Raw genomic sequence first — 12,545 nt, 5'->3', positions numbered from 1 at the left:
TACTGTAGAGTGATAAACCAATTATTTATCTTATTGTAAGCTAGGGTATGGTTTGAAAGGCTTGTCAGAACGTGTTATTGTATGTCAGTTCGGTATAGTGCGATCGTGTTGTATGAAGGTTTGAATAAAATGTGGCAAAAAAGCAGAATAGACTACAATTGTACAGTATGCCTGTGAATGATGTGTTCCACTGAGTCTTGTAAGAATGTCACGTTCTGTCGTACGTATTCTTAGTGAAATTGAAAAACGCTATAGGTGATCACTTGTTGTCGAGTCCCAAGAGCCGGGTGACCGAAAGAGGATGTTAAAAATGCAGATTATGAAATGCGGAAAGTAACCGTGATAACCAGGAACTGGGTGTTATAAGATGACCAGGTTAAAATCATTGCACATAAGCGGGTGAGTACCAGACTGTGAGGGGGTGTGAAAGGCGATGCGGGGGGCCAACTCTGTGGGGTGGAGGGAATGAGCGTGTGTGGAGGGTCTATATGAGCCGGGCTGGTGTTCTCTAAGACGGATAGTCTTATTATTGAACGACTGAAGATTGGCCAGAATGGTGTTTAGACTTCCTATTATGGCAGAAATTTCTCCTTGTGAGCCGATCCCCAACACAGAATCCTCCGGGTTCTGTTCAGTAGTCGTACAAGGGAGGAATGGTTCGTCTCCCATATTACCTTCTTGGGATGTGCTAAAAAAACAAAAACATCACAACAAAGAATTGATTAATAACAAAACAGTTGAATATGCGTAGAACTGGCTGGCTAACTAGTGCCAAAGCGAAAAGCTCTCTACCCCGTGACAGGTGAGGCCCTTCTAGTTGCCAAGCGGCTGGTGAGAGGCTCTACCTACGATTTGGGCGTGGGGCTCGAGCCACTAGCGTGGTGGCGGGGTGTTGGCCTCTCGGTGACAGTAAAGATCCAAATACGTGTGGCCGTGTCAGGTGAGGCCCTAGCTATGAACCCGATAGACAGGCCAACGCGAGGCTCTAACTATGATTTGGGCCGAGGGGCAAAATCTCCGTGTTGAGATTGGGGATTTGGCCTCGCGGGACCAGATCCGTGGTACAACTAAGGCCAGCAACCTAACCCTAAACAGCCAATTCTCTAACCCTAGACGGGTGCTTGATGAGGGTGGAACGTAAAGTATTCAGCAAACCAATTTGAGGTTGATAGGAACCGTGAGGAGGTTAATAGGAACCGTGGCAAAAAAAAAAAAAAGATAAATGGAAGAGGAGGAACTGAGGATGTGGGATAGAAGAGAGAAAAGTATGAGCATCCCAGTGTAGTTGTTGGAGATGTGGATAATAGCATAGTAACCATAGACCCTGAGGGTACTGAAGAAACACAGGATATAACCCTGAAGGGAGCTTTTCAGGAAGGCGTTGTGCCAAGAAAAGCATGATAGTATCAGAGGGGGAGAGGAGTTTGACAAGAGTGAGGCTCGTGTGAAACAGGACGACTGTCCATAGATAGCGAGTTTGAGTAAACGTATAATGAGTTATCGAGTAGAGCCGTGGCCTGTCAAGGCAAGGCGGGAAATCAAGCCCCCGTACCACAATCCCCCCAACGTGTAAATTCGTGGCCTTGATGAGGCAGTAAATGAACGAAAAGTATTTGTACCTGGTTTAAACCTGTAGACAAAACCAGCCAGTAATTGACTGGTGATAGAATGTTGTCTTGGACCTGAAATCAAGGTGCAGTTTAAAAAAAAAAAAAAGGAAAAAACAACCCTAGAATAGTAGTATTGATGGAGGGAAAATGGTGACGGAATGAAAGGTGTTACAGGAGTTTAGAATGTTGATTGCGAGATAGTGAGTTGATTATAACGTACGACAAGCAGTCGAGTGACGCCATGGCCTGACGAGGCAATGCGAGTAAACAAACCTTTGTATGTTAATTATAAACTAATGGAGTAACAACCGAGTTGTAGTAAATGAATGAAAGGAGGGGATTTTAATTTATACACCAGAAATTGCACCATATTTTTACTGTAATCTGTCCTAATGGTTGACAGAAAGTAATACATTACATACAGCAGTTATCTTCATTGTTTAACTTAAACACAAAGCATAGTAATTGCATGAATCGACTTGATTGACACAAATGTTTTTGACCAGACAGTGAAACGTTACACCAGTTAGTGATGGAAAATGAATTCACCTTAGAATAACCGAATTAGAAATATAACAATTAATTCCTACGAATGCAGATGTCAAGACTTAAGTATACTGATGCTTGGGGCAGAGTGCTGATCAGCTAGAACCATATGAAATCAGTATGTGCTGCAAGATGGTAGTTGGATTGTTCGATGGAAATATATCCTACACCATCAATAAGCTCAAAGCAAGAAGCACGCTCTCAGGTAATGGGGTCAGAAAGATACTGGGCTAAAACTCTAGATACACTGTGAAACTTAACACAGTTAACGCAGAAGTAACATTCCACAACATGCCTTCCCTTCTTCCACTGAAATGTTACGTTTGAGCAATCACTATGTCAGGATATGGCTTCAAGAGATTCTATGCAACAACCAACCTTCCTACTTCTCGTTTGAGGGATAATTTGACAAACTGGAGTGCGCAAGCAAGCTAGCACGTTTTCATTTTTTTTTTACTTGAATTTACCGGGGTCAGAGGTTGAAAGGGACCATAATGACATGCAATGAATACGGTTTAATACTTGTGGTTCCTGTTCACATAGCCCCTGATCAGCAGTTTGTAAATAAATCCCAGACAGAATTAACACCAATAGTCAGACGAGATGGAAATGCCCATGGCCCATTCGAGAGTTGCATTGATGGCTATAAAAGATAACATGACAAAAGACAGACCTTGTTCGGCAGAAATAAATGAATGACCGTTTTAACGAATGAACAACTGTTCGCATGTATTGGGAAGGAAACCCATGAAAATGTCGAACGGCGGGAATAGCCCGAACGATTACCTGGTGTTTGTGCGAACGAGGGTGCCGACTGGCGGAAAAAGCCGCGAGGATGATGGGAGCGGAAGAGTTCTGACGGAAGCCGGAAGTTTCGCCGACAAGGGGAGGCGAGCAGACCCGGAGGTGAACAGCGTGCGTACGGCAAGGTAGGAAGGGGGGAGTAGCGTTTATATAGGAACGTTTAACTCCTCCCACAAATACAGGCCTTAAAAATTTTATATATATATATATATATATATATATATATATATATATACACACACACACATACACACACACACACACACATTAATTCTTCACATATATTTATGTAATATTTTACATAATTAGGTATGCCAATTAATTACAATTAGCGGGAACTGCCTGACAACCCATGCCGAAAGTATAGGGAATTTAATTTGCTAACACTATATTTAACCCTATAACTTTCCAAGACACCATAAAACCTGTACATGGAGGGGTGGTACTGTTTTACTCGGGAGACTTCGCTGAACACAAATATTAGTGTTTCAAAACAGTAAAATATATTACAACGATGATATCGCCAGTAAAAGTGAAGTTTTTTGAATTTTTCACGCACGATATTATTGCTGCAATACTTTTTACTGTTTTGAAACACTAATATTTGTGTTCAGCTAAGTCTCCTGAGTACAACAATACCCCTCCTGTACAGGTTTTATGGTGTTTTCAAAAGTTACAGCGTCAAATATAAGGCTTGTGTTTCATTTTTTTCACATTAACATTCGCCAGATTGCTTATGTTGCCTTTGTGACCCTATGGTAGCCCAATAATGAAAATTACCCTTATGATGGCATACCAATAGTAGACAACCCTTGGTATTGCAAACGGGGCATGTCCAGTCTTTTTTAGTAGCCACAAACACTGGCCAAAATTGGCGTTTTTTGCATTTTTCACACACAAACAAATACTAACTTTGGCCAGTGTTTGTGACCAAATGCCTACTAAAAAAGACTGGACATACCCCATTTGCAATACCTTGGGTTGTCTACTATTGCAAATGGTATGCCATTATGGGTGTACATTTATTTCCTGGGCTACTATACAGTCTCAAAGGCAACGTAACGAATCTGGCGAATTTCAATTTCAAATGTAACATTATATTTGACCCCAAAACACCATAAAACCTGTACATAGGGGGTACTGTTTTACACGTGAGACTTTGCTGAATACAAATATGTGTATTTTATTGCAGTAAAAGCAAACAGTATTATGACATTGACAGGTAAAATGCCATGTAGAACTAAAAAAAAAAAAAAAAAAAAACTTATTTTCTCCAATTTTTTTCATATTAAATTATGTTTCATAGCTAAATATTTGATATTAAATGAAAGCCCTGTTTCCCCTGAATAAAATTTATATATAATAAGGGGGGGTGCATTTAATATGAAAGAGGTGAATTAGGGTTGGACAGACATATAGCGCAAATGCCAGGTTTTGTTTACGTTTTGTTACATTTGGCTCAGTCGTTAAGGGGTTAAAGTTCTAATTCAGTCTGTAATTGTGTGAAGACCAAAATAAATGTGAAAAAAAACCAAAAAAAAAAACACACCTACGTACATGAATCTACACACACATCTTGAGCTAAGTTCTTTCTTCTCCTAGGAGAAAAAGAGCCAAAGGCTGTACTCACTGATTGAAGGTCACTTAAAGGGACACTCCAGGCACTCAGACCACTTCTGCTCATTGGAGTGGTCTGGGTGCCAACTCCCACTACCCTTAACCCTGCAAGTGTAATTATTGCAGTTTTTTTTTATAAACTGCAATAATTACATTGCAGGGTTAACTCCACCTCTAGTGGCTGTCTACTAGACAGCCACTAGAGGTCACTTCCTGATTTATAGCAAAGATTTTCTTTGCTAGAGCATCGCTGGACGTCCTCACGCTGTGTGAGGACCTCCAGCGTCGCTCATTTCCTCATAGGAAAGCATTGAAAATCTTTTTCAATGCTTTCCTATGGGGAGCGCTAATGCGCATGCGCAGCATTGCCGCACATTAGGTCTCCTCAGCCGGTGGGCGGGATAAGTCTCACCCACCAGCCAACGGAGGCAGTAGGAGGAGCAGCGGAGGAGGAAACAGCAACGAGCGACATCGCCACTACCTCAGGTAAGTGACTGAAGGTGTTTTCACCCCTTCAGTAACCTGGGATTGGGGGTGGGAGGGAGAGGGTACCTCCAGTGATTGTTTTCCTGGCACTGGAGTTTTCCTTTAACAGGGAAGGTGAGTAAACGGATTAGTTAACCTTTTTTTTTTTTTAACGTGTTATAATAACAGGAAACCATCCTTTAAATAAACTGTCCGACACGGTACACAGGAGAACATGGTATCGTCTTACCGTGATGCTGAGCTTTTTCTTAGTGGTAGGAAGTGCACTGTCTTCTTTCAGTTGCTCACTCAGGTGAATGGCTCTAGAAGTAAAATTGGTGTTGGTGGCATTGCTGGCTCTCGGCTTTTTCTTTCCAACTTTTAATTTTACTTTCTGAAAATCTTCCTGCCGTTTTCGTTTGTTGGTCATGATGCCAGTGGACGAATACACGTGGGTTTAACTTAAACGCACAAAGCTTCCTGAGTTGGCAGACTGATACTGATTTGTTGTAGAATTTATACGAAGGGGCGAAAATATGCCGGGACTGCAGCGTTTCACAGCACTGTACCCGCGCTCAATTTATATACAGAATCACGCTACTGTGTCGTGCGCTCTCCCAATCCGGAAGGAAAACCCCTGGACAATAACCTAGTTCCGGGTTAATCGAAGCTGTATGTTGAAAGAGTCACCCACTTCATTCTACGGAAAGAACGTTCAGCCAAACAAGCCAGGCTGGACAAACTTTCAATGGAAGCTTTCGTAGTCACTTCTGTAGCATTAAATTGATAGTTGTTTTACTTATAATTGTAAATTTTTTATAATAACAAAAAAGGGAGAGAGAGAGTGTCTGTGTGTAGATTTTTTTTTTCTCATTTTCTCATGTCTTCCACCCAAAAAAGTAGAAATGTCGATTATTTATGTCGAGATAGATAAACTCTATAGGTTTATATCTTACTTTACAACTTTTCAAGTGGATAAAGAGGGACACTTGAAAAACTTACTGGAACTCTTTTTTTTCCACCTTAATATTTTTTTATTTTTTTTTTTTAAATAAATCTTTTATTCGTTTTTACACAAATATTCACAAAGACAATATAAAACACAAACAATACAAACATATTCATCAAATGTAGTTATCTTCAGTATTTATACAAATCTACAATTAACAACTGTCTGCAGACACTGAGGGGAAGGATAAGGAGTTTATACTCTCGCTCAGGTGCTGGAGTCTCATAGTTAACCTATTATATTTCATTTACCCATTGCTGCCATAGCTCATATCTTTTCGGATTGTTCAAGAAGGGAATACTTATATCTCTTTCCATTTTAATCTGGATCATTATTTGTTCTTTAATTAAATCCCATACTAATCTTTGATTATTTTTCCAGTTTCTTGCGATTACTATTTTATAGGCAACAAAACAATGTGTTATAAAACACTCTTTCTTAAATGGGACTTTTGGCCAGTGCATATGCAATAGCGCAACTTCAGGTTTTTTTTTTTTATCTAGGACAATCTCCGTCCTCTCTGTTATATAATTAAATAGTGATTCTACTGCCTTTTGAATATCTGGACAACTCCACCAAATGTGGAGGTATGACCCTTCCTCCCTGCCACATCTCCAGCATTGCGCGGACGTATCGGAGTACATCCGAGCTAGCCTTTTCGGGACAGATACAATCTGTTCGCGACTTTGTAATGAGTTTCTACCAAATTCAAACATTGCACTTGTTTTCGTGTCTTATTAATAGCGTTACACCACTCTTGAAGGTCTAATTGGCAGTTCAGGTCTCTTTTCCATTTATCCTTTTGAGGGCAAGTTACGGAATAGTTTATGTTTCTAATGATTTCAATTGCATTTTTTTAATTTATAAAGCTTTATTGAACCCTATTAAAGGGACACTTTAGGCACCCAGACCACTTCAGCTCATTGAAGTGGCCGGGGTGCAAACTCCCATCACCCTTAACACTGCAGTAGTAATTATTGCAGTTTTTATAAGCTGCAATAATTACCTGTGAGGGTTAACTCCTCATCTAGTAGTTGTCTAATAGACAGACACTAGAGGGACTTCCAGAACTGAAACTGACTTTTGGTCCGTTATCTGACGCTGGACATCCTCATGCTTTCCTATAGGGAGATCCTAATGCGAGTGAAGCCATTGCCGCGCATGCGCATTGGCTCTTTCTTGTCGGGGAGGAGGCCTTGACAGAGGGGGAATCTATAGTGGCACTGCAGTTTTCCTTTAAGAATCCCCTCCCCTCCTCCTTGTTTATTAAATCCATAAAAAATAAAGCAAAAGCTCACCTGGAATCCACTTGTGTAACAACGATTAAAAATGAATACAATTCCCTTGTGAAACAAAAGTATTCCTTTGCAGCTATATATTGCCATTGCTTTAAGAGACCGCATTCATTCCGTTGGCGACAACATTTATACACTGGATTAAGAAATGGAATCTACAGTCTTGCTATAGTAATAATGGACAATTGTAGCCTTTTTTTTAATTCTTTGTTACATGTTCAATGTATTACTCAAATTGGATGACTGTCTTTTCTGGACTTGAAAAAGGAGAGTATTATTTTATATTTACATCATCCTGGGTTTTTATTATTCCTTAGGGTTGGGATTTTTTTTTTATTAAAGGACCACTATAGTGCCAGGAAAACATACTCGTTTTTCAGGCACTATAGAGCCCTGAGGGTGCCCCCACCCTCAGGGCCCCTCTCCTGCGGGGCTGGATGGAGAGGAAGGGGTTAAACTTACCTCTTTCTCCAGCACCGGGCGGGGAGCTCTCCTCCTCCTCTCCGCCTCCTCTCCTTCTCTTCGGCTGAATGTGCATGCGCGGCAAGAGCCGCGCGCTCATTCAGCCAGTCTCATAGGAAAGCTTTTATAATGCTTTCCTTTGGACGCTGGCATCTTCTCACTGTGAAAATCACAGTGAGAAGCGCGGAAGCCCTCTAGCGGCTGTCAATGTGTCATGCCTTAATTATGGTATCCTCTTACTTCCTGGTTCCACGGAGCTTAGCCACACCTCTTTATGACACGGTCTCCCTATTTAATCTGACCGCACCAGCTGATCGACGCTGGATTAATAAACTACGTTCCGTACTCACGAACCGGCTGCAACATCGTTGTGAAAGCCTCTGTTACCGGACCGGACTGGAAGACTTCAAGTTCCCTTCACCTTCCTCATCCACGACTAAAGCTGAACTCTCACCATTCAGGATAAACCGCCTCTGAGGAGATCTCGGGAACCAGTGTTCTATGTGCCGGAAGCTAAGTAAAACCTCTGTGATAAGCGTTGCATCTCAAAGCTGTTATTTCCTGTCTCCAAAGTCCTTCGTTAAAATAAACCCGTTACAGCTAACTTCAACTCATACTTTGTCTCAGTTAGCTGCATCTGTCTTACTTCAGTTAAAGTCTATGGAACAGCTATTGTAACTTCTTATCACCTAATTAATTAATACTACTAAAGGACTCTTTCTGATTCAGTCATCGTTTACTACTTAAAGCTACAGTGCATAACAGTGCATATAATTGTGGACTTCAGTTATCGTTTACTACTTAAAGCTACAGTGCATATAATTGTGGACTTCAGTTATCGTTTACTACTTAAAGCTACAGTGCATATAATTGTGGACTTCAGTTATCGTTTACTACTTAAAGCTACAGTGCCTATAATTGTGGACTTCAGTTATCGTTTACTACTTAAAGCTACAGTGCCTATAATTGTGGACTTCAGTTATCGTTTACTACTTAAAGCTACAGTGCCTATAATTGTGGACTTCAGTTATCGTTTATTACTTAAAGCTACAGTACCTGTAAATTGGAATTAAAGTCAATACCTTTTACTTTTTATAATAAATATTCAAACTATAAGAAATCTGCAGTTGTGTTCCTTCATAACAAATGTTTAGACGTGACAGATTAATCCAGCCATTGTAATGGATCCAGCAGATTTCGATTCTACGATAACTACGCTGAATCAAAGAGTTGATACACTAACCCAAGGTGTGCAAGACCTGCAAGTTGCTAACGAAAGAATTCTCACTTATGTCAGAGATCTACAAACTCATACTCCTCATACTATTCTGCACTCGGCTAGCGATCCTGCTGTATGTAACCCTGAAAAATTCTATGGTGATCGTTCCAAATATAAGGAGTTTTTTTATTCCTGCAAATTATTGATTGCTTTAAAACCTAGATCTTATCCCACAGAAAGATCTAAGGTTTATTCAGTTATCTCATTTCTGAGAGGTGAACCTATGTCCTGGGCCCATTCCTTTTTGGACAATGATGACCCCATCTTAGATTCACTGGAGGAATTCCTTAAAGCCATGTCTCTTCTCTATGAAGATCCATACAAACAAAATACTGCTGAATTAACAATTAGAACCTTGCTACAAAACCATAGACCCGTTGAAGATTATATTGCTGAATTTAAAAGATGGGCAGCAGAAACGCAATGGAATGACATCGCATTGCGCAACCAGTTTCGAATCGGCTTATCTGAAGCTGTTAAAGATGAACTATCCAGAATAGAACTCCCTACTACTTTGAATGCTCTGATTCATCTATCGATCAGCATTGACAGAAGGCTTAGAGAAAGAAAGACCGAAAAGGCTCTCTCAACTTCAACTGGGAAAAAATAATTTCATCCTCCAAAGCCTCCTGACAACCCATCCGAACCAATCGAACCTATGGAAATAGGGATAATAAGAAGTCCCCTCACTCCTGAAGAGAAAAATCGAAGACGTACATTAAACCTCTGCATGTATTGTGCCTCTCAAGTTCATTTAGTCTCTGATTGTCCTTCATTGAAACGGATAAAAGGCAGTAGGCAGTCTCATGCCTCTTCCATCCTAAGTGTACTTCCCTCTACAGCAAATACTCAAATGTCCCCTATCGTTCTTGTATTACAGTGGGACAATAAAAGAATTATGACTGAAGCTATCATCGATTCTGGTGCAAATGGAGTATTCATCGACTCAGCCTTTGTAACCAAGAATAAAATTCCTTGTGTTCGTAAAAGAACTTCTGTACCTGTTAAAGTGATTGACGGGTCCCTCATTTCATCGGGACCAATACTTCATGAATCCATCCCTCTAAAAGTAACCATCAATCATACTCATACTGAAAGTCTTATATTTGATGTTGTCTCATCACCATTTTTTCCTATTATTTTAGGGATCAACTGGTTAAGGAACCACAACCCTCAAATCTCATGGTTTCCCTTCTCTCTTGCCTTTAATTCCGATTATTGCAAGAAAACATGCTTGCAACGTATTCCAATTCTTCAGTCTACTAAAGAACCAGCTAAAACCTCATGTTGTTCTGACACCGAACTGGAGTTTCCTCCTCCTACAGTCATTGGAATCTTATCTTCTCTTATTGACGACATTAAAGATCTCAGTGAAGATGCTCTTGAACTTCCTAAATCAATGAAATTATCCAAGAAAAACAGTCTCTACTATTTTAAAGACCGGATTTATGTACCTCCCTCTTTCAGAATTAAAGTACTTGAATTTATTCATGATTCTCCTCTGGCAGGTCATCCAGGTATGAAAAAGACCCTTGAATTGTCTAAGAGATACTATTGGTGGCCTCGTCAAGACCAAACTATTGAATCTTATGTCAAATCTTGTTCTATATGCCAAAGATCCAAACATGTCCATCATCGACCATTCGGTCAATTACTGAAATTACCGATTCCTGAACGGCCTTGGCAATCCATTTCTATGGACTTCTTGGTGGAAAAACCTTCACCCTCTTATGAAATCGGTGATCTTGTCTGGCTTTCCTCAAAGAACATCTCTACAAATCGTCCATCAAAGAAGTTAAGTTCTCTTTTTCTTGGTCCTTTTCCAATAATATCGGTTATCAACCGTAATGTTGTTAAATTGAAACTTCCACCAACTTTAAAGCTACATCCTGTTTTTCATGTGTCCTTGTTGAAGCCTCATCATCCTGACCCTTTCCAAAGAAATGTCACTACTTCTCCTGATCCCATATTGGTCCAGGGTGAAGAAGAATACGAAATTCAAAGTATACTGGATTCAAGGATCCATCGTGGCTCCTTACAATACCTCATCAGATGGAAAGGATATGGAATTGATGAAGATACATGGGAAAACTCCTCTGTCGTTCATGCTGACAAATTAATTTCCAAATTTCACAAGCGTTACCCTTCTAAGCCAAGTCAATAGCACCCTGAGGTTGCTCATTAAGGAGGGGATACTGTCATGCCTTAATTATGGTATCCTCTTACTTCCTGGTTCCACGGAGCTTAGCCACACCTCTTTATGACACGGTCTCCCTATTTAATCTGACCGCACCAGCTGATCGACGATGGATTAATGAACTACGTTCCGTACTCACGAACCGGTTGCAACATCGTTGTGAAAGCCTCTGTTACCGGACCGGACTGGAAGACTTCAAGTTCCCTTCACCTTCCTCATCCACGACTAAAGCTGAACTCTCACCATTCAGGATAAACCGCCTCTGAGGAGATCTCGGGAACCAGTGTTCTATGTGCCGGAAGCTAAGTAAAACCTCTGTGATAAGCGTTGCATCTCAAAGCTGTTATTTCCTGTCTCCAAAGTCCTTCGTTAAAATAAACCCGTTACAGCTAACACTTCAACTCATACTTTGTCTCAGTTAGCTGCATCTGTCTTACTTCAGTTAAAGTCTATGGAACAGCTATTGTAACTTCTTATCACCTAATTAATTAATACTACTAAAGGACTCTTTCTGATTCAGTCATCGTTTACTACTTAAAGCTACAGTGCATATAATTGTGGACTTCAGTTATCGTTTACTACTTAAAGCTACAGTGCATATAATTGTGGACTTCAGTTATCGTTTACTACTTAAAGCTACAGTGCATATAATTGTGGACTTCAGTTATCGTTTACTACTTAAAGCTACAGTGCCTATAATTGTGGACTTCAGTTATCGTTTACTACTTAAAGCTACAGTGCCTATAATTGTGGACTTCAGTTATCGTTTACTACTTAAAGCTACAGTGCCTATAATTGTGGACTTCAGTTATCGTTTATTACTTAAAGCTACAGTACCTGTAAATTGGAATTAAAGTCAATACCTTTTACTTTTTATAATAAATATTCAAACTATAAGAAATCTGCAGTTGTGTTCCTTCATAACAAATGTTTAGACGTGACACAATGAGACAGCCACTAAAGGCTGGATTAACCCAAATATAAACATAGCAGTTTCTCTAAAACTGCTATGTTTATAGAAAAAAGGGTTAATCCTAGCTGGACCTGGCACCCAGACCACTTCATTTAGCTGAAGTGGTCTGTGTGCCTATAGTGGTCCTTTAAGTCTTTTTTATCTGATGTTCTGTTGAAGTTACTATTGATAGGCTACTTTGATATATAGTTTAAAGGGGCACAATCAGTGGCGTTAACGCGATCCATGGGGCCCCTGTGCGAAAATTGATCGTGCCCCCCCCCACGCTTACTCTGCGACCCCTGCGAA

The 12,545-nt window shown here is 40.3% G+C and overlaps 1 protein-coding gene across 1 annotated transcript in view; it reads right to left on the bottom strand.

Moving 5' to 3' along the window:
• TEX10 (testis expressed 10) overlaps positions 1–5,659 on the bottom strand; it is a 101,662-nt gene extending 96,003 nt beyond the window's left edge. The window contains exon 1 of the mRNA XM_063452015.1: positions 5,293–5,659. Coding sequence (XP_063308085.1) covers positions 5,293–5,472 — 180 coding nt within the window. The 5' untranslated portion in view covers positions 5,473–5,659. The remainder of the gene's footprint in view (positions 1–5,292) is intronic.
• Between the last annotated feature and the right edge of the window lie 6,886 nt (positions 5,660–12,545).

Source organism: Pelobates fuscus, chromosome 4 (genome assembly GCF_036172605.1).
Source record: "Pelobates fuscus isolate aPelFus1 chromosome 4, aPelFus1.pri, whole genome shotgun sequence".
Classification (NCBI taxonomy): Eukaryota; Metazoa; Chordata; class Amphibia; order Anura; family Pelobatidae; genus Pelobates; species Pelobates fuscus.
The sequence above is the reverse complement of the archived record's forward strand: the minus strand, read 5'-3'. Positions and strand labels throughout refer to the sequence as shown.